This window comes from Suricata suricatta, chromosome 4 (genome assembly GCF_006229205.1).
Source record: "Suricata suricatta isolate VVHF042 chromosome 4, meerkat_22Aug2017_6uvM2_HiC, whole genome shotgun sequence".
Classification (NCBI taxonomy): Eukaryota; Metazoa; Chordata; class Mammalia; order Carnivora; family Herpestidae; genus Suricata; species Suricata suricatta.
Window position 1 is genome coordinate 108,336,199 of NC_043703.1, and position 23,753 is coordinate 108,359,951.

Sequence of the window (23,753 nt, forward strand, 5' to 3'; positions counted from 1 at the left end):
GAAAACCAAAGCTGGAGGCATCACAATCCCAGACATCAAGCTATATTACAAAGCTGTAATCATCATGACAGGATGCTACTGGCACAAAAACAGACACTCAGAACAATGGAGCAGAATAGAGAACTCAGAAATGGACCCACAAACACATGACCAACTTATCTTTGACAAAGCAGGAAAGAGTATCCAAAGGAATAAAGACAGTCTCTTCAGGAAGTGGTGCTGGGAAAACTGGGTAGAGACATGCAGAAAAAAAAAAAAACCTGGATCACAGTCTTACACCATATACAAAAATAAACTCAAAATGGATAAAGACCTAAATGTAAGATGGGAAGCCATCAATATCCTTGAGGAGACAGCAGGCAAAAACCTCTTTGACCTCAGCCACAGCAACTTCTTATTTGACACATCTCCAGAGGCAAGGAAATCAAAAGCAAAAATGAACTATTGGGACCTCATCAAAATAAAAAGCTCTGAACAGCGAAGGAAACAATCAGCAAAATGAAAGGCAACTGACAAAATGGGAGAAGATATTTGCCAATGACAGATCAGATAAAGAGCTAGTTCCAAAATCTATAAAGAACTTATGAAACTCAACACCCAAAAAACGAATAATCCAGTGAAAAATGGGCAAAAGACATGAATAGACACTTCTCCAAAGACATCCAGATGACCAACCAATACATGAAAAATGCTCAACATCACCATCATCAGGGAAATATAAATCTAAACGATAAGATACCACCTCACACCCACCAGAATGGCTTACATTAACAACTTAGGCAACAACAGATGTTGGCAAGGACGTGGAGAAAAAGGATCTCTTTAGCACTGCTTGTGGGAATGCAAACTGGTGCAATCACTCTGAAAAACAATATGAGGTCTCCTTAAAAAATTCAAAACAGAACTACTCTATGACCCAGCAATTGCACTAGTAGGTATTTATCCAAGGGATACAGGTATCCTGTTTCAAAGAGACACATGCACCCCAATGTTTATAGCAGCACTATCAACAATTGCCAAAGTATGCAAAGAACACAAATGTCCACTGATGGATGAATGGAGAAAGAATATATGAATGGAGTATTACTCAGCAATCAAAAAAGAATGAAATCTTGCCATTTGCAACTACATGGATGGAACTAGAGGGTGAAGGGAATGAGAGGCTAAGCGAAGTTAGTCAAAGAAAGACAAATATCATTTCACTCATATGAGGACTTTAAGATAAAAAGCAGATGAACATAAGGTAAGAGAAGCAAAAATAATATAAAAAAACAGGGAGGGGGATAAAATATAAGAGCCTCTTAAACATGGAGAATAAAGAGAGGGTTACTGGAGGAACTGTGAGAGGAGGAAAGGGCTAAATGGGTAAGGGGAATTAAGGAATCTACTCTTGAAATCACTGTTGCACTGCATGCTAACTAGGATGTAAATTTTAAAAAATTATAAATAGGTAAAAAAAATAAATATTAGATGATATTAAGAAATTGTTGCTAATTTTGTTAGGTAGGATATAGTAGCATAAATATATAGCACAGTGTCCTTAGTTTTTATTAGTAAGTACTATGTAGGGGTGAAGAATCACAATGCCTCACATTTATTTTAGCAAAAAAAGTAATATGACTTAAGTATAGGTGATATATATTTGGGAAGCTCATTAAATAATTTTTATTTCCTTATCAAGAAATTAATAAATTTAAAAAATGAATAAAATAAATTGGCACAGGAAAAAGTCTAGTCACAGTCCCACAGTTTTTTGTTAAAAAACAAAAACAAATCCTCTGCATGACCAAAATGATAGAATAAAGTTAAGGTTTTAAGAGTACTGGCACATTTTTGGTTTTGCTTCATTATATTCCATAGCTTGTTCCCAGTTTCACTCTTTTTTAAAATATAATTTATTGTCAAACTGGCCTATATACAACACCCAGTGCTCATCCCAACAAGCGCCATCCTCAATGCCCATCAGTCACTTTCCCCTCTCCCTCACCCCCAGCAACCCTCAGTTTGTTCTCTGTATTCAAATTTCTTACGGTTTGCCTCCCTCCGTTTGTAACTATTTTTCCCTTTCCCATCCCCCATGGTCTTCTGTTAAGTTTCTCAAGATCCACAGGAGTGAAAACATGATATCTGTCCTTTTCTGACTCACTTATTTCACTTAACATAATACCCTTCGCTTCCATCCACATTGCTGCAAATGGCATGATTTCATTATTTTTCATTGCCAAGTAATATTACATTGTATATATAAACCACATCTTCTTGAACCATTCATCAGTTGATAGACATTTAGGCTTTTTCCATGATTTGGCTATTGTAGAAAGTGCTGCTATGAACATTGGGGTACATGTGCCCCTATGCATCAGCACTCCTGTATCCCTTGGGTAAATTCCTAGCAGTGCTATTGCTGGGTCATAGTGGAGTTCTATTGTTAATTTTTTGAGGAACCTCCACACTGTTTTCCATAATGGCTGTTACAGTTTACATTCCCACCAACAGTGTAGGAGGGTGCCCGTCTCTCCACATCCTCGCCAGTATCTATAGTCTCCTGATAGGCTCATTTTAGCCACTCTGACCAGCATGAGGTGGTATCTCAGTGTGGTTTTGACTTGTATTTCCCTGATAATGAGTGATGCTGAGCATTGTTTCATCTGTTTGTTGGTCATCTGGATGTCCTCTTTGGAGAAGTGTCTGTTCATGTCTTCCACCCATCTTTTCACTGGATTGTTTGGTTTTTGGGTGTGGAGTTTGGTGAGTTCGTTATAAATTTTGGATACTAGCCCTTTATCCGGTATGTCATTTGCAACTATCTTTTCCCATTCTGTTGGTTGCCTATTAGTTTTATTGATTGTTTCCCTTTGCAGTGCAGAAGCTTTTTATCTTGATGAGGTCCCAATAGTTCATTTTTGCTCTTGATTCCCTTGCCTTTGGAGATGTGTCAATTACAATATTGCTGCAGCTGAGGTCAAGGAGGTTGGTTCCTGCTTTCTCCTCTAGGGTTTTGATGGTCTCACATCCAGGTCCTTCATCCATTTTGAGTTTATTTTTGTGTATGATGTAAGAAAGTGGTCTAGTTTCATTCTTCTGCATGTTGCTGTCCAGTTCTCCCAGCACCACCTGGGAAAGAGGCTTTTTTCCACTGGATACTCTTTCCTGCTTTGTCGAAGATTAATTAGCCATACATTCATGGGTCCAATTCTGGGTTCTCTATTCTATTCCATTGGTCTATGTGTCTGTTTTTGTGCCAATACCATACTGTCTTGATGATGACAGCTTTGTAGTAGAGGCTAAAGTCTGGGATTGTGATGCCTCCCATTTTGGTTTTCTTCTTCAATATTACTTTGGCTATTCAGGGTCTTTTATGGTTTCATACAAATTTTAGGATTGTTTGTTCTAGCTTTGAGAAGAATGCTCGTGCAATTTTGATTGGGATTGCACTGAATGTGTAGATTGCTTTGGGTAATAATGACATTTTAACAATGTTTATTCTTTTGATCCATGAGCATGGAATGTTTTTCCATTTCTTTGTGTCTTCTTCAATTTCCTTCATGAGTTTTCTATAGTTTTCAACATACAGATCTTTTACATCTTTGGTTAGGTTTATTCCTAAGTATTTTATGGTTTTTTGTGCAATTCTGAATGGGATCAGTTTCTTGATTTCTCTTTCTGTTGTTTCATTATTGGTGTATAAAAATGGAACAGATTTCTGTATGTTGATTTTGTACCCTGCAACTTTGCTGAATTCATGGATCAGTTCTAGAAGGCTTCTGGTGGAGTCTGTCAGGTTTTCCATGTCGAGTATCATGTCATCTGTGAAAAGTAAATGTTTGCGTTCTTCTTTGCCAATTCTGATGCCTTTTATATCCTTTGTTGTCTGATTGCTGATGCTAGGACTTGGGTAAATTTACTTGGGTAAATTCCTAGTAGTGCTACTACTGGGTCATAACGTAGTTGTGCTACTACTGGGTCATAACGTAGTTCTATTGTTAATTGTTTGAGGAACCTCTATACTGTTTTCCAGAGCAGCTGCACCAGTTTACATTCCCACCAACAGTGCAAGAGGGCTCCTGTTTCTCCGCATCCTCACCCACATCTACAGTTTCCTCAGTTGTTCATTTTAGCCACTCTGACCAGTGGTAGTTCCACTATTTAACATTGTTAAGTGTTTGCAGTCCTCTGCCTTGTTAGATGGTAAACTTTTTGTTAAAAACTATTTCTTCTTCAGGGGCTCCTGGGTAGCTCTGTTCGTTGGGTGGCAGACTTCAGCTCAGGTCACGATCTCACAGCTCGTGAGTTCAAGACCTGCTTTGGGCTCTGTGCAGACAGCTCAGAGTCTGGAGCCTGCTTCAGATTCTGTGTGTTTCTCTCTGCCCCTTCCCTGCTCACGCTCTGTCTCTCTCTCTCAAAAATGAACATTAAAAAATTTTTTTAAATTATTTTTCCTCCAAGTTTTTATTTAACCTCCATTTGTTAACATACCATATAATATTAGTTTCTGGTATAGAATTTAGTGATTCATCACTTATATACAGCACTCACGGCTCATCCCAAATAGTGCCCTCCTTAATACCATCACCTCTTTAACCCATCCCCTACCCATCTCCTCTCTGGTAACAGATGGTAAACTTCTTAAGGGTAGTCTGTCACATTGTTATTTATTTACTTTTGGTAGACAGAAGAATGCCACCTATCAAAAGGGAAAACTGGTGAAACAGAACTGCTTTCGAATTTAGTTACTACTTGGCAACCAGAAAGAAAATTAGAGAATTCCTGAACAGTATTTCTTCTCCATACAAAACCAGAAACTAATTAAACAGGCAGAAAATAATAAAGGTATGTTTGCACATGACTATAAAATCTTTAAGCTTCTTAAAAGCATAACACATCTATGTTATCTATCTACTTCAGACATTCTCGAAGTGCGGTCTGGGGACACCTGGGAGTCAGATACTCTGTCTGGGAATCTGTGGACTAAAAACCATTTTCATAATAATACGAAAATGTTACTAACTTTTTCACTCTCATTCTTTCATATTTGCAGAGTGGGGATTTTTAGATGAGTTGTAATAATGTCATCATTCTGACAGCCAATGGAATGCGCGTTTGTGTATTCTTGTGTTTTAAATTTTTCTTAGTTTTAATGCTTAATATGGTACTTACTGATTGGTACAATTTGCAAGAATAAAAGCTCTTTGAGGTTGTCGATTATTTTTAAGAGTATAAAGAGGTCCTACGACCAAAACTTTTGAGAACTATTAAACAAACGCAATCTTATTTTCCAAGCTTTCTTTCCCCACTGTCACCTTCAAAGGTGCTAGCACATGTCTGTATCTATGAATGGGCGCCATTTTATCTTGTACTTTTATGATTTTCATGTGCCTGCTACTCCTACCATCTCAGAATCCTGAAGAATGCAAATGGCAGAAAAACATACCAAAGTGCTTTGTTTGGTGATTATGCTAAACATACTCTTGGGCAAAACACCTTCAAAATTTCAAGCTATGAAACTCCTGCTTTGTCCCTAAGACAAGTGTTATGGAACTTAGGGAAAGAAAAGAGTGAAGGATATGGCAAAAGTGACAATGGCTGATTAACTGACATTTTTCTAGAAATACTCTCTGGTATAACATAGGATTCATTGGAAATCAATGCTTCCTTTAATGACCTTTTGGGAATAGGAAGCAAACAAGAAACAGATATTGATATTGATTATGAGGGAAATAATACAGCACCTTGGACTCTGCCATTTCAGTCTGGAAAATAAATATACCTTCCCACAAATAATGTATTTACTTTTTTCTCTATTTTGATCTTTATTCTCTCAATCCTATCTCTGGAAGGCTTTCAGACTAACATCCAGTTGGAAGAAGGTACATAGCTGTCAATGTAGCTAATATAAAATCACTTCTGTAGAGGGTTTCTACCATTCTTAAAATAATCTCCCTCCTGCCCCCACTGGCCCCCCCAGGAGATGATTATCCACTACTGGGCAATCTGAACAATTTGTTGAATTCTTCTAAACCCTGAAGAATTTTTTTGGCTCAACAACTGTGAAAAGGCACAGTGCCTTTAAATAGTGCCTAATAATTTCCATAAATCATTACCTTGGATAACAGCTTGTCAAATAAGCTATCCATTATCGCTACAAGCTTAGCTGATATTTCAGCAATGTGGTCATGGTAGTCCTGTAATCAGAGAGAACATTGTATTTTAAAGTCCCTGGAACACGTCTAAAAAATATTTAACAAGGGATAAAATTTATAAAACTTCAGTAGGAAATACAAGGAAAAGTACCTTAGTAATATGATCAAAATGTCTAAGCATGGTATACTGCTTAGGCTGCAGTCGAGCTTCAAAATGAGCCCGGATCACAGGAATGTAGTGCACAATTAACTGCAAACAACGTGAAGAAAGAGCTGAAGATCCGGGTAGTGGATACATCGTGGAGAAACAAAACAAAAAAAAAGGTATTAGTTTACTTTAATAATATATCAAATTAAATTTTTAAATGTTAATTAATTTCATACAGACCCCAGTTTACTTCATAAACAAAAAACACAGTGGCAGAAAGCAACATTATTTCACTTACATGATTCGGTACTGAGTAATGTAGTAAACATGCTGTTTTTCCCAATGAACTCAAGTTGTTAGTATTACTGACAGGAAGATGCTAGTAGGACAATGGATTCTCTTCTGACATTCAGATACCCTTCACCTCAAAGCACCTCATACATATTACATCTTAGCATTTTCTCTAGTAGTGCAACTTCCAAATAACTTATACTTATTAGAGTGGAAATTCCTCATAACATTTCCCCAGAAGTTAATTTTTCAATTATGGTGATACATCAACCAGTGAAGTAACATTTTGCTACTTTTAGTGCCTTTAAATTAGAGTCATAAAAACATGAGGTGTAATAAAAACATGATGAGTATAGCAACATCATCATAAAATCTTAACCTGTGAATTAAAAGCAAGAATCCATACCCAAATTTTTTGTAGTTATTGTTTTTAGTCCAACAACTTGCAGTGCACCAGCTCCGAGAACTAACTGGCAACTTCTTGAATTGAAGTACTAACAAAGGAAGGAGAAAGAAAAAGCCCAACAATTTATTAAAAACTACTCTCTATATGCTGGCAACGTGTTTACAGTTTGAAAAGTACATTCCTCTTTCCTCTCATTCAAGGACCAAATGACTTTTCTAGCAGGAGCAATTAGGATCTATTTATGTAATGATAAAAAAGAGGGAAGCGGTGTTCCTAAATGATAATATTTACTGTCTGGTAGGAAAAAAAGTAAAAGTCTAAAACTCAATTGTTCAGAAATTAATTTTTAATTTGCATTCATAAAACTAGTTCAGTTTCACTAAAACTAACATAACAGTATATGTTAGTTACACTTTAATTAAAAAAACTAGTTCAGTTTCAATCATCCTTATTGGAGGGTCCTATTTTCAAAAGGGTAACAAAATCTTTCTGGACTAAAATATGACAACCCAATTTGGGGGCAGAAATAACTGATTAGAAATCTGAAAAGAAGCCTTTTCTTTATGCTAGCAATTAAAATCTTAAAGTGAAATGGCTGAATAACGTTACCACCACATTTTCATTTTATATCAATGGTTCTGAAAGAATGATTTAAGAAAAATCTCTAACCTTAGTGAGATGAATTTTGTAAAGTTCAGTGAATTCCTTCCATGCACATTTGAAACCAGTCCAGGTTTTTTGACCTAAGTGGCCTCAGTCATGATCAGCACCTAACGAACAAATCATCTCCTGTCTCCAAGGTCATTAACAACTCTATGGGTATAATGAGGAATCACTAAATGTGAAGTGAGAAGGAAGCCAGTGGCCTTCTTCCAGTAACATGTTGTGATTCAACCACAATCAAATGTACAAAATTAATGTCTAAAAGAAAACTTAACCTTGAAATGCCTTAGAATTTGAAGATTAGCCATACTCTAATAAATTACTTCTTCCAACTATTCTTCCATCACAGTGAAATCATACACACCTTCAATAAATCTGACAGACGAGTCAGCATGTCAGTAGTAACTGATGGGATATTATCCACACACTGGCAATATTCAAGAATAATTCTTATCAACAGCAATACAGTTCTATAAGAAAAGAAAGATGACTCAAAAGGCAGTCAAAACAAGACAGTTAAAATAATTCAGCACATAAAAATCAATACTGTTCTTGGTAACTGAAGTTATGTGTTTTACCTGTCAGTGCAGCAGAAAGGGACTAAGGTGAGGTAAGAGAGATTTCTAGAGTGCAAAATTAAGGAGGTACTCATTTTCAGGGTCACACAATTGCAGGATCAGCTCTTGCATGACACTGAGAATGAGTAGTTCCTTAAGTTTTGTGCTTTGACACATCACTCTCTCGTGTCACATACCTATTAAGTCTCTTTGATAAGGCAGATATAGGATTCCTTGGCAAATTCAGAAACATTGACAAAAAGCCTACCCAAGGTTACTGAATAATCAGAATAATAGTAAGTGCTCAATTATGACTGTTGAATTAATGACAGGAACCTAATCATGATTTTCTTAGTGAGATGAAAGAGAAACTGTGGCTTCTAAGAACAATGGTATCTCCTAAGAAGTTTATTGGTAAGCCACAAAAGGTTTTCCAAAGATGAGAAAGTTACCAGCTCATTAGCTGGATATATCATATATTAAAGAGAGACACTACTGGGAGCTTAAATAAGATTGAGATTAAGGTGAATAGGGTCATTCATTATAGAACATCTAAGTTCAATGAGAGGCTTAGAAATGAGTGATCCTTGTAAAATAATGTTTTATGAAAGTCTGACGGATATCAGGAAGTAGGGACTCAAGGAATCTAGCCCTTATAACAGCTTAATTATCAGACCACATATTACGCCATGCATATTCCTAGTATCTGCTTTATTTACTAGGCAAGGTTTCACTATCTTTTGTAGTCTTCTCTCAGAAAATAAAATATTCTCCCCTTAGGGAGTTAAATTTGGGAGAGTGGTCTCTTTGCCTAAAGAGCCAGAAACCCAGATAGCCAGAGGTGACCACTGCCATCAAGCAAGAATAACAAGACAATGGGTAATTAAGAAGAGAGATCATAATTAGATTGAAGGGATAAGATTACAAGGTTGAAAAAAGCTTTGCCCTACTAGAATTGGAAAAGAACTCCAGAAGTGCTGATGCATAGGGGCACATGTACCACAATGTTTACAGCAGCACTTTCAACAATAGCCAAATTATGGAAAGAGCTTAAATGTCCATTAGCTGATGAATGGATAAAGAAAATGTGGTTTATATATACAATACTTGGAAATGAGAAAGAATGAAATCTGACCATTTGCAGCAATATGGATGGGAAGTGGAGAGTATTATGCTAAGTGAAATAAATCAGACAGAGAAAGACAGATACCATATGTTTTCACTCACATGTGGCTCTTGAGAAACTTAACAGAAGAGGATAAAAAAAAGTTACAGAGAGGGAGGGAGGCAAACCATGAGAGACTCTTGAAAATGGAGAACTGAGGGTTGATGGGAGGTGGGGGAGAGGGGAAAGCAGGTAATGGGCACAGAGGAGGACACTTGTTGGGGGGAGCACTTGGGGTCATATGGGAGCCAATTTGACAATAAATTATAAATAAATAAATAAAAGAATCTCTCAAAATGAAATCATTTTCATGTTGGGGGGGGGAAGGAAAAGAACTCCAGAGGAGAAAAAAGGAAAGCTTTCATTTATAAAGGGTATACTGTCAGATTTCTAAATAATACAGATGGAGAAAATGCATCAATTCTATATATACTTTTTGATTATTTGTTGGGTACAAAGTAAAATAAAAATGGTAAGACATGATCACCATCTTTAAGGAACTCAAGACTAACTAGGGAGATATATATATGTAAATAAATAATTCTAATATACTAAGGAAAGTGCTATTATAGAGGCACATGGAGTTCCAAGGAAAGGATCAATCATTCCTCCTGGAGGCGTGTGTATTTCAGAAAAGATTTATACAGTGATAAGAAACAAAAGTGACAAAGAATCTTGGTCTTGATCATGGGAGTTAGACCTTGACTCTAATCCTACTCCATCTGGGTCATTTTATATCAATTACTTAAACTTCTAAGCATCAATTCTCATAACTCATAGAAAGGGTACAATAATCCCTGAGGTGTCTATTTTACAATGTGGTTGTAGAGATTAAATGAGATTGTGGCTATGACAATACTTAAATTATGAAATGCTATTAAAGAATATTGAGAAATTATTTTAACCACCCATTTAAAAAGATGGCATATATTACTAGACTAGAATTTATATTTTCCTTAATTAACTTGAATTTGAAATACTGTTATTGGTAAAATAGTAAAAGACCTAATGACAACTATCAACTTATTAGGTGCTAGAACTATGTGAAATGCCTTATATGAGTTATATGTTTAATTCTGTAATAATTCTTAATACCATTTTCATGTTTTGTTGATAAGAGAACTGAGCCACACAGAGTAACCTGCCCAATGTCTCAAAGAGTAAGAGAGCTTCTGAGATTCAAACCTTAGCAGTGTGACTCCAAAGCCCATAACTTCAATTATACACTATTAACACTAAAAAAGCTTCAGAAAAAGAGGACTGAAAGAGCTTGAAATATTAATAACATCATAGAGCCAGTATTCCACCCTTGGGTTGTATACCTTCTAGACTTCTTGTTATACAAAAAAATTTATCAACCCATTTTTTTTTGTAAAATTAGTAGTAGAGTCCCTAATAGATATAGAATACTACAATATAGAAGATAGGACTCCATAAAACTTCCTTTAAATTATTTTTAAGATTTAAAATTGTTAATCTATGGGGCACCTGGGTTGAGATTCTCAACCCAGCTGAACTCAGTGGACTGAGCATCTAACTCTTGATTTTGGCTCAGGTCATGATCTCTCAGTTTCCAGATTCAAGATTCATGTTGGGCTCTGCACTGAGAGCACAGAGCCTGCTTGGGATCCTGTCTCTCCCACTCTTTGTCCCTTCCCCATTTGCACACACTCTCTCAAAATAAATAAGTAAAAAATAAACATGTTAAGAAATAAATAAAATTGTTAATCTAAAACTTCCAATTCATATCAAGGAGGGACTAGAAGACCTGTGTATTAAATAACTGACTCAACTAATAAAGAAAAATGTGTCACTCACCCAACAACCGCATACTGTTGTCCTTCTACAATGAGAACCTCAGCTGGTTTTCTTTCTTCTGTAACTAGAGAGTAAAGCAAATAATCAAGAGAGACAGAGGAACAAGACTAAACAAATCACGAAAAAAAATTAAACTGGGAAAAACTGAAGAAGATAGTTCCAATTCAGGCCTGGTAGGGCTGGAAATGATCTTATTTCTGAACACAAATGTCTACTTCTTAGAAAGCAGTTTGGCACAGAATAAAGTATATTGGGTTTGAAGGCAGAGAAATTTAGATTTTAGTTACAGTGCTGTCAATCGCGGTATACATGAAGTTGTGTCAGTTAGTTAACTTGAGTGTCAAAGTCTGTATTCATTAAACATGGATAATGGAATCTATCTTTAGTGTTGTTGTTAACAAAGGCGATCATGACTACAAACTGCCTATCCTGAGTTTGGCCTCTGGTAGATGATCAGTAAGTAGAAAAAAGAATATATTAGTTTAGAAAGGCAGAACTAGAATTTCAACTGATTGTCCATATTATAATTCTTAGAATATAAACTAATTCCTATATTCAATAGAGAGATTATATAATTTTTAAGATTTTAGTCCAGAAAATACTTTATTTTCAGCATGTGGTATTTCTTATCATTATAAAACAAAATTCACCATGTTGAAGTGAAAAAAACAGTAGACTGGATTATTGTCCTGAATCAGCCAAATTAATTAGATTATCATGGGCCTATCATCATGCTTCCCCAAGTCTCAAGTTCCTTTGACTTGACATTAAATATCTACTTCCTCATTTTTTCAAGGAAGAAAATTCAGTGTGATACAATTTCTTATTTCTAATTTGTATTTCAGATTAAATTTTTGAAGACAGGGATGTGTCTTAACCAGTTATCTACATTACAGAGAAGCAGCAGAGCATAGTAGCGAAAAGAAAGGGCCCTACAGTCTGTATCTGGAACTCAGCTCTACCACTTCCTAGCTCTGTAACCTTAGGCAAATTGCCTAATCTCTTTGTGCCTCACTTTCCATATTTGTTAAATGGGAATACTAAGAGTATCTAGTTCATGGGCCTATAAATGAGATAACAATGTAATGTGCTTAGAACAAACTGTCTAGCCTTACGTAAGCAATCAATTAATATTAATTGCTATCCGTTAACCTTCATTTCCCCAACACCTAGACAAGTAGCTAGTAACTCATTACTGGATGATGGTAAATGAATGAGTAATAACCAAGGACCTTTAACTTAGTAAGAACATGTAAAATGTTGATGGACTTCTAATAGCATGTACTTTCTCACTCAAAGGAAAAAAATAAAAGACTGAGACAGAAGTAGTGTGTATAAAAGAAACTTCTTATTGTCAATATCCTCCAAAGAGAAAGTGAAAATAAATACTTCACTTTGCAAAAACAAAACACATGGTTGATTCAATCACTCTGTATCTATCACTCTAATTAAAAAATTGTTATGTTTGCAGGACAATGGATTTTAAGACTTTGAGCTGTTCAGGACAAAAAACATGTCACTGTCATCTAGCACAGCACCTCACAAAGTGGTACGTTATCAAATATAGCTTGAAAGTATAAATGAGAGATAAATCTTATCATTTTAAATTGTGATTAAGAATAATAGGTGTTTTTCTTTCAATCTTTGCTACCTGAATACTTTTGCTTTGCTAATATCTTAAAATCAATTAAGATTATGACCATCACCCAACACTGTTACCTATTAAAAAAAGTCACTAGGCAACAGAAATCTAGTTAATTAATTCAATTCTTCTCTCGTCCTATACGAACTACTCTATTTTAAGCCTCTCCTTAACCCCTCCTCTCCTGTCAGTGTTAGAAGAGATAGCCTTTCTATGAACTCTGGACTTAATTCCAGAGGCCCTGCCTTACAATCATTCTGTGTCACTCTTACTCTTTAACAGTCTTCCTCTCTCTGTTAAGCATAAAAATATAATTCAGCTTCTCCTACCTTAAAACTCTTCTGTCAACTCCCTGAGTGGATTAAAGTAATAATCTAATTATTCTCCTAGGTCTCTAGTGCTACTTCATCATTCACTTGCCCTTCACAACCAAACCTGTCGAAAAAGGAGGCTACATTTGTTTATAGGTCCTCACCTTTCAAATTACCTAGCACTGAATTACAATCAGATTCTGTCACTCTACTGAATTACTAAAATTGCAAATGATCTCCTCATGTCAAACTTGTGGTCACTATCTATATTTTACTCAGTCCTTCTTTTGTAGTGTAGTCACATTTTGTGCAAATGTGAAATACACAATTTAAAAATATTTCTAGGTAAAAATATTAAACTTTCATTAAATGCATAAAATTTTTAAATCCATTTGCCTCCTCCATTAAAAATATCTAACAACTGGGGGACACTGGGTGGTTCAATCAGTTAAGCTTCCAACTTTAGCTCAGTTTATGATCTCGCAGTTCGTGGGTTCAAGCCCCACGTCGGGCTCTATGCTGACAGCTCAGAGCATGGAGCCTGCTTTGGATTCTGTGTCTCCCTTTCTCTCTGCCCCTCCTCTGCTTGAGCTCTATCTCTCAAAAATAAACAAACATTAAAAATATTCAACAATTGGCGAGCCTGGCTGGCTCAGTCAGTAGAGCATGTAACTCCTGATCTCAGGGTAGTAAATTTCAACCCCCATTTGGATATGGAATCTACTTAAAATTTTTAAAAAATTAGAAAAAATATTTGATAGTCTTATAATTTCAAATATGAGATTACAGAATAAGGTGTACTTAAGTTTACCTTATTATCACATGACAGCTCTACTTTAACTGGCATACAAAAGTATCTTCCAGCCAATGTATTTCTTTTAGATGAAACCCAAAAAGCATTTGATACCAATGAGAATTCCCTTCTTGAAACTCTTAAGTTTTTTACTTCTATGTTTGGATTTCTTCCTGACTCTCTGGTCTTTCCTTCTGAGCCTCCTTCATAGTTTTCTTTTCCTACAGTCTTTTACATTTTGGATTTCTCTATTGTGTCACTACTGCATTACTTGTGAGTGCTAATCCACATTTTTAAAATTAGACTTAGCCCTTTTATTTTTACTTTTTATTTTTAAAGTAGGCTTCATGCCTAGCACGGAGCCAACATGGGACTTAAACTCATGACCCCAAGATCAAGAGGTGAGCTGAAATCAAGAGTCAGGCACTTAACAGACTAAGTCATGCAGGTGCCCCTAGACTTAGCCTTTTTAAAGTAGAATTCTAACTATTATCTCTGTCTCAACTATTATCTCTACTCTCAACACAGAGTAGAAGCTTACTAGTATTCAGTGAATGAATACATGTCTTTTAACAATATGGTACGGTGGTTAAGAACATAGCTATTAAATTATTATAAAATCGGTTTCAAGTATCAGCTTATCATTTGTGCAAAATTCCTTAACCTTTGGAGGCCTTATGCCTCCTTGCTGTTAAACAAGGTAACAATAGCATCTTCATCAAACATTGGTATGGGGATGAACTGGAATAATACATATAAAAGCACCTGACCCAGTGTCTGGCATCTGGTAAACACTCAATAAATATCTGAAATTATTATTACAAATTATTATACGTAACTTTTCCAATTACTTACTAAGCTGGCACTATTAGCTCTAGGCTTTTCCAGAGGCAGTGTCAATTAAACAAATGTTAAGCATTCCTATAAAATGAATAAACAGTGTAAAATTGGAAGACAGCATGTGAAACAATACACATACCTCCTGACTTTTTTTCAGGTAAAGCAATCTTTCCATTTGATATAGAATCAACAAGATCCTGAAATTCTGCAGGAACATCAGCTTGCTTCCAGCGCTCATTGTCTAAGAGAAGACTATTCAAAAGGGGAAAAAAAGGAAAAGAAACTTTAGTAATATTTCAGTGCCAAGGCACTCATCAGTTGACTGAGCATCCAACTCTTGATTTTGGCTCAGGTCATGATCTCAGATTTCGTGAGATTGAGTCCCATCCATGTAGGGCTCTAGGCTGGTAGCATGGAGCCTGCTTGGGATTCTCTCTCCTTCGCTCTCTCTCTGTCCCTCCCATCTCAAAATAAACAAACATTAAAAAATTATAGTATTTCAACACCATCTTCTTTAGCTAAAAAGAAAAGAAAGAGCTGGGTGTGTACATAAGACCTCTGTTCTCATATCTTTTAGTAATAATAAAGACACTATATATATCTTAAATTCAAGTAGAGCTCATGCAAACAAAGCATTGACTTTTTAAACAGTAATGGCCATTAGCTGTTGTAAGTACTAAGATTTTTAAAATAAATGTATAGTTTAATAAACTGAAATCATTCATAATGAGTACTTTCAGGAAATATTTCTCTTTTTATATCTCTTAACCTAACCAAGAAGAGTAGTGAAACATAACTTCACTACTGAGTGGGAACAGAAAAGCCAATCTATTGAGGATCTGTTAAGTAAATAAACATTCTAATTCCACTTTGGAAGGCCAAGAAATAGGATTTTAATTCCACCATCTGCCTTTAGTGAAAAATAAGTTTTTCAGGGGTTTTGGTAACCCAAGCAATTAAATGTAATTATGTTTTGTAAAGGGAAAAAATTGAAAAACAGAATGACATCATAGTAATACCTCAGTTTAGTTTTTCTCTCTTCATGAAATCTGTTTACAAATTTATTAGCTTGGCTCTGAAGTGCTCCAAGTAATGACATGCTTTTTCTTCCACAGATCTGTTCAGTATCTAAAATGAATGTTTCCATTAATCTAGAAAGTGTTATGAATTCCGTGGAATTTAGCTTCTCAAGAAAACCATCCTAAATTTTAAATATAATACAAAAATCATGACAGAGAGTTAGGAATAACATCAAATATGAACAAGCTATAAAACCAACTTAGTTTATACACACATATGTGGTATATACATATATAAAACAGCATATTAACTTCAGATTAATTATTAAGCTATATTTCAAAATTAGTCTTTTAATAATTTTTTTCAAAGAATAATAAATTTTCCTTTTTCTTTCATTTGGATTGTTTTACTTTTCAACATCTCCCAATCAGGCCATACCAGTACCATTAACTTTATTAAATATTAAAAATATAATATGATGGGGCACCCTAGGTGGCTCAGTTAAGCATCTGATTCTGGATTTTGGCTCAGGTCATGATCTAACAGTCATGAGACTGAGCCCCACTGTCTGGCTTTGGGCAGACATGCATTGGGCATGGAGCCTGCTTAAGATTCTCTCCCCCTCTCCCTCTGCTCCTCCCCTGCTCATGCTTGCTCACTCCCTCTCAGAAAAAAAAAAAAAAAAAAATATATATATATATATATATATGTATATATATAATATGCATTATGGGGAACATATGGACACAAGCAAGGATATGATTCTAGATATTCAAAATAATTATACTATATAGAAAATATCTAAAGCTTTATCAAACAACCTTTGCTCTTGACATGAGAAACTTGACGGCTCGATCATGGCATATATCTGAGGCACTATACAATAACTCCTGGATATTATTTGCCAGTTTTTCTAGCTCTAAATCAGTTAATTTCATGTCTTCATTGACCCTGAAAATGATAAAAAGAGATTAAGTCAGGTAAACTGTGAGTATATTGTCTCCACAGGTAGCATATCAATAAAAAACAAAAAGCTACAAAATTTGCATGAGGAAAAATTCTGTAACGTATCAAACACTTGTGTGTATGGTGAAGCATCACTTAAATAAGCCTGGATAACACAAATAGTTTAATCTTACATAAAAATAACTTTCTCTCTCTGCTATAGTATTTTCCTGTAGCAGATTGGAAATTCTGCAAAAATTATAGCAAAAATAAAATATTCTAGTTAGGTACATGGTGGTAGCTTTGGCAGGTTGTACACAGGGTGCTTAGAATGAACACTGGAGGGAGAAAGAGATTATTTCATGACAAACAGGCGCTCTTTTTTTACTTGTAATTATGGTAGTTAATACTCAGTGAAACTGAATTAATATTTCCTGAGCATCATACTAAAAGGGACACAACAGTTTGCTGTCCTCAAGGCACTGACAATCAGAGAAATATTTATAAGATGAAATGTATTTTTTTCCAGTTTTGAGGAGCCTTTCTGTCTTTAAACATTTTTTGTTCCTTGGGGCATGTAAAAAGACCACTGATTACATAACAACAATTCAGTGCAGTGCTACTATGAATCAAGTAAGTGCCTTAGCATCATTTCTCTTCCTTTCAGTGGAATTAAAGTAACTTTCAAAGATCTTACAAAGAGACTCTGATGTATATTAATTTGAGGCAAACCACAACCCTAACTGGGTAAGGGATTAAGGGAAGTTATTGCCTGCTATCTTTCAAAATTATAGTATCATTAAATTTATTTACTAATGCCTTAAAATAATAGAGGGAGGAATGCCTGACTGGCTCACTCAGTTAACATGTGACTCCTGATTTCAGCTCTGGTCATGATCCCATGGTTCATGAGATTGAAGCATGCACTGGACTCCATGTTGACAACAGCAGAACCTACTTGGGATTCTCTCTTCCCATCTCCCCCTGCAACTCCCCCACTCATGTTCACTCTCTCTTGCAATAAATAAAATAAAATAAAATAAAATAAAATAAAATAAAATAAAATAAAATAAGGGATTAATATTCTTACTCATAGAAAAAGCAACTTGTTCGGTTCTCACACTCCCAAGACAGGTAGATAATATCTACTTTACAGATGAGGACACTGAAATCTTTGAAATCTTAAATGACCTATCCAAGGTCACAAGGTTAAAGGGTAGAACTAGAACCTAGAATCAGTCTGATTCCATTTCTAATCTGCTAAGCTTCCTCCAGTCCAACATTTACTCCTATATAAATAGTCCAGTGCTATTTCGAGACCAACTTCCACAAAACTGTTCGCTTAAATTTTAAAGTTCAAATTTACAGGGAGCCTGGGTAGCTCAGTCAATTGAATGACTTCAGCTCAAGTCATGATCTTGCAGTTTGTGGGTTCGAGCCCCACGTGAGGCTCTGAGCTGTTAGCTTTCATCAGATTCTGTCTTCCTTTCTCTCTGCTTCCCCCCTGTTCACACTCTGTCTCCCTCTCAAAAATAAACATTAAAAAAATTTTTTTAAATAATAATAAAGTTCAAATTCACTACTGAAAGAAAATTGTATTTTGTGAAGGATGTTTAAAATTTGTCCCCATGTAACAGAATGATTAAGAATATGGAACTCTTGGCAATATGCTAGCAATTCACAAAGATAAAAAACACACAGAAAATAGCAGATAAAAACAACTCTCAAGTCTTTAAGTAGGGCGACAACCCAAAAAGCAGGGAAGTTTCTTATTTTAGAAAAATCATTTCATTTAGTTATTTGTAATTTTGCTTTTTACAAAGAATTTTATTTATTATATTTATTTATTTATTTAGAGAGAGAGCATGCAGGGGAAGAACAGAAAGAGGGCAGGGGGGAGGGGGAAGAGAGAGAGAGAGAGAGAGAGACAGACAGACAATTCAAAGCAGGCTCCATGTCAGAGCTGAGCCCAACACAGGGCTCGAACTCACTAACCGTGAGATTATGATCTGAGCCAAAATCAAGAGTCAGATACTTAACTGACTGAGCCACCCAGGTACCCCTAAAAAGATTTTTAATTTTTTAAGTTTAATCGGACCTCTTTCACATTCATAGGAGAAAAACAAAAACAACCAAAAACAACTTCATAAAGGGGATGCAGCATTTCTGCATCTGGGTATATATAGAAAAGAACAGAAAGCAAGATCTCAAAGAGATTTGCATACCCACGTTCACAAAAGCCAAAAGATGGAAGCAATCCAAAAGTACACTGACACAAAAATGAACAAAAACATGTGATATATACATACAATGGAGTATTATTTAGTCTTAAAAAGGAAGGAAATTCTGACACATGCTACAACATGGATGAACTCTAAAGATATTATGCTAAGTGAATTAAGCCAATAACAAAAGGACAAATACTGTATAATTCCACTTATGTGAAGTACCTAAAGTAGTTTAACTCACGAAGACTGAAAGTAGAAGGGTGGTTTCCAGGGACAGGTGGAGGAAGAAATGGGGAGTTATTGCTAAATGGGTATAGAGTTTTAGTTCTACAAGATGAAAAAGGCCCTGGAGGCTGGCTGCAAACAATATAAATGTACTTACTACTACTGGACTGGGCACTCAGAAATGGTTAAGATGGAAAATTTTGTTACATGTTTTTCACTACAATTTTAAATAACTGTTTAAAAAAAACACAAAACTTTTAAATTCTCTCCATTATTTTTCCGTTCCCATTTCCTGCCTGGTAATTTATTCTTTTGTGCCTATAGCTGCACTGCAGTTAGCTTACAAAATTATAGATTATTTTGACAATGTAAGAAAATAACGAAAATCTACCACTAAAAAAGATAAAATTTCAGACATCATTTCTGCATGTACTGGATCCATGACACAATTGTACTTGGCAAAAACATTTGATACAGAAATAACCAGAGCCCTTGTAAAAAAGAACTAGTTAGGGTCACATGTATAAATATACTCAATCCATTGCCCCTTTGTGCTGGGTAGTTTTCAGACATGTAACATAGAAGGAATCATCCATAGAAACTATGCTCTCATGCTGTGGAAGCATGTCACTGAGGAAAGCCAGGGAAGCTTCAAAGTGTAAAATAAGCCACAACAGAGGTGGGAAGGAAAGGATAAAAACTATGAGACTGTATCTGATTTAAAGTAATCTCAAATCCTATGGCAGGATTGCTAACTATCTTTTAGTATCTTTTCTTTCTTCTGCCACGTATTAGCTGGCAAATAACCAACAAGCGAAAGGCTCTATTTCTCAAGTCTCCCTTATGGGTAGATATAATCATGTGGTAATATTCCGGCCACTAGGATGCAGGTGGAAGTAATAGGTACAAATTCTGGATTGTGCTCTTAAAAACACAGAAAGGATAAGATATAAACAAATCTATGTAAAGGAAACAGAGAACTAAGAAATCTAAAATTAGTATATGGGTTTGCAAGAGACCAAAAACAGTCAAGACAATCCTGGAAGAATAAAATGTAGGAGAAATTACTCTGTTAGATTTAAAGACTAATTAAAAAGCTATAGTAAAGACAATTTTAATTAACGGTACTGGTGCAAAGACAAATGAACAAAATCGAGTCTAGAAACAGACCCACACATATATGAACATCTGACTTGAGACCAGAGTGTCAATTTAGCGCAGGACGGTCTTCAACAAATGGTGTGAGGTCAGAAAGATAATCATATGGGCAAAACAGGAAACATACTATAAACAAAAATTAATTTCAGATGGACTAGATCTAAATATGATGGGAGTAGTAACAATGCTTCTAGAAGATAACAGAATATTATCAAGCCTTAGGGCAGGGAAAAATTTCTTAAATACAACAAAGTAAAAAAACAAAACAAAACACATACCATAAAGGAAAAGAATGAATCATAGGTTTATTTAAAATTAAGAAATTTTACTCGCTGAAGACCTCAGTAAGAGTAGCAGATACTTATAATCTAGACAAATAACAAAACGCTTATGCTGAGACTATATAAAGAACTCTCATAAGTCAATAGTAATTATTTTTTTACATTTTATTTATTTTTGAGAGACAGAGACAGAGCGCAAGCAGGGGATGGGCAGAGAGAGAGAGAGTGACATAGAATCTAAAGCAGGCTCCAGGCTCCAAGCTAGCTGCTGCACAGAGCCCGACGCAGGGCTCAAACCCACAAACCATGAGATCATGACCTGAGCCGAAGTCAGATGCGCAACTGACTGAGCCACCCAGGTGCCCCATTAATAAGAAATAAAGACAACCCAGTAGAGAAGTGGGCAAAGGACTTGAAAGGCACTTCACAGAAAAGAATATCCAAAGTCAATGAATACATGAAAAGTGATCTCTTATCAATGATCAGGGAAATAAAAATTAAAACTAATACACCTGCAACATACCTACCAGAATTGCTCACACGTAAAAGACTGACAACACCAAGACTGAATGAAAATGTAGAAAGACAGGAACTCTTTCCCATTGCTGATGGGATTGTAAGAGTATGATCACTGTTGGGAAACTTTTATTTAGCTAAACTGACCATCCACATACCTCATTCATTCTTAGGTATATATTTGACAGAAATTCTTATAGCATATATACCAAAGATACTTAGAAGAATGTTGACAACAATTAAAATGGAAAAAAACACAAGTTTCATTTACAGTAGAATATGCTTATGGTATAGGCAGAAAGTGGGATATTGTTCACAAATAAAACTAAATTACTGCTACGTGCAACAGCTTAGAAGAATAGCACAAACATAATGTTGAGGGAAAGAAATTTGAGACAAAAAGAAGATGATTCCACTTATGGTTCCATTTATATAAAGTTTAAAAACCAGAAAAACCAACAGTTTTATTTACCCTTGGCAAAGAGTGAAAACATAATTGCAAGAAAAACTTCTAGAGAGCTGGTAATGTTCTATTTCTTAACTTGGGTGGTGATTACATCAGTGTACTCCCTTTTCAATCATTGAGCAACACGTACAATTGTTGTATTGGCCTATATGTGCATTATACTCCAAGTAAAAAGTTAAAACAAAAAGTTAAGGAGAATACAAGAGTACTACCCTTTGTCCTCTCTATCCTGCTTCGAAGGATGCAGATTTGATGATAAAAGCTGAAGCAGCCTCTTTAGACACAGATGGAAGCTACAAAATGAGGACAGCAGAGCTGCTTTCTCAGCTGGGGACCTCCCACCTCTGAAGTGTTACATGACAGAAACAAAATTCTATACTGTTTAAGCTACAGGATTTGTACACCTCTTGTAAGTTTTAGACTGCACCTTAACCAGTAAGTGTGAAATATTAGCCCAAACAGAGAAAAAATATTTTTATTAATATGTAGTCAGGGTTTCCTTTTTGGTGAGGAGGGAAGTATTACAGTGGACTTTATGCTATAACTGCAACCTACATAAGCTCCTTGGCCATAAGCTGACCTCTGTAAAAATAAACAAAAGTACATACTGAGTTATTATTCTTAACAATAATTAAATCCATACTATGTTCTTGGATCTGAAAAATTTTATTGGCTTTGCTCTGTTTTGTTCTTTCTACACAAGAGATTATTAGGACAATTGGTGAACTCTGAATGCTATGTATGGATTGCATGTAATAATTTATCAAGGTATTCTTGATCGTAATTGGTATACTGTAGTTATTTAAGAGAGTATTCTTGTATTTTAGGAAATACACACTGAAGAATACAGAGATAATGGGCCATCATGTCTGGAACCTTTTGCCAAATTATTCAGAAAAAACATGAGAGACAAAAAAAGAAGGGAACAAGAAAAAGGGGAGAAGGGAAAAAGAAGGCAATATGGCAAACTCAACAAACGAGCAAAGTAAAGGATATATGACTGTTTTGTACAATTCAGGCAACTTTTCTGTAAATTTGAAATTATTTCAAAATAAGTTCTTTTAAAAAGTCATGTTTGAAAAGATGGTATGATCCACTTGAAAATTCATCCTTTGGAAAAAAAAACTGTAAATCAAACAGATCTTCCCTATATACAATATGCAAAGGTGTTATAGGAAAAGAAAGAAAATAAAGTAATGCTGACCTGATTTCCAGGACAAGTTCTACCACTAGTGACTTTAAAAAAGTTAACTAAACACTCTGAAATAAGGGCATTTAATTAAGTAGTTCCTTTGCAGCCTTAAAATTCTGCAAATTTATTACTTCCAAAGCTTACCTCCTTACATTCCATACATTTTCAAAAAGATATGTTTTGTAAAGTCAATTTATTTTTGTTAAATTCCAAGACCAAAGTTCATATGGTTTTTCAGAAAATTAAATAATCAGTCTTACTCAAAACCTTGTAAAGTTGGCAGCAGTCAGCATACTCACAAGATATCCACACCTCCTGGAGTAACAGATGATGATGTCTGCTCTTTGCTGGATGAAGAATCAGTAGTACATTCTGGTTCAGATACCGAATCACTGCTGCAGGGCTCGCTATTTGGAGATGCATTTCTTTGAGAGGTAGTGTCGATTGCTATAGGTGTTAATTCACTCTCATTGAATGCATCACTTATAAACATGCCTTCATGGATTAAATAAGCCACCTCTGTGTCCAGCGAATTGTCTTTTGCAGCATTCTTCTGTTGTGAAATCTCTTCCAATTCCCTGGTCCTTCGGTTTTTGTCAAGAACTGACAGAACAACACTGTGAATGATATTTAACGTTGCCTATAAGAAAACAGGATATATTTTTAAAGGATTTAAAATAACATGTATCTAAAGTTCCCAAAAGTGAATACTGCATACTTTTTTAGATCTTATAAATGAAATGAGGTGCGTGCTTAAGAAAAATTGATTCAGTATCTAATGGATAGTTGATACCTGTCACAACACAGCATTTTATATACTGTTAAGTGAAACTGCAATACAATCTAAGTTTATTTTGGGAGTGTTTGCTGTATAATTGGATTTAATGAAATGTTTAGAGGTGCAGTAGGCATGACTTTGAGTAGATAATGAAAGAAAATGCAAAATGC

General features: G+C 35.3%; 1 protein-coding gene across 3 annotated transcripts in view; it reads right to left on the minus strand.

Moving 5' to 3' along the window:
* Positions 1 to 23,753, minus strand: part of VPS54 (VPS54 subunit of GARP complex) — a 75,024-nt gene that overhangs the window by 17,604 nt on the left and 33,667 nt on the right. The window contains exons 12-20 of one of the 3 annotated variants that reach the window (XM_029937465.1): positions 23,105 to 23,445; positions 16,616 to 16,745; positions 15,794 to 15,975; positions 14,914 to 15,026; positions 11,189 to 11,252; positions 8,013 to 8,118; positions 6,986 to 7,073; positions 6,292 to 6,413; positions 6,102 to 6,182 (exon numbers count right to left, since the gene is read on the minus strand). In XM_029937465.1, the coding sequence (XP_029793325.1) occupies positions 6,102 to 6,182; positions 6,292 to 6,413; positions 6,986 to 7,073; positions 8,013 to 8,118; positions 11,189 to 11,252; positions 14,914 to 15,026; positions 15,794 to 15,975; positions 16,616 to 16,745; positions 23,105 to 23,445 (1,227 nt within the window). Of the gene's footprint in view, positions 1 to 6,101; positions 6,183 to 6,291; positions 6,414 to 6,985; positions 7,074 to 7,654; positions 7,756 to 8,012; positions 8,119 to 11,188; positions 11,253 to 14,913; positions 15,027 to 15,793; positions 15,976 to 16,615; positions 16,746 to 23,104; positions 23,446 to 23,753 lie in introns of those variants that run through there. The other 2 variants (XM_029937466.1, XR_003907848.1) reach the window with 2 other exon arrangements.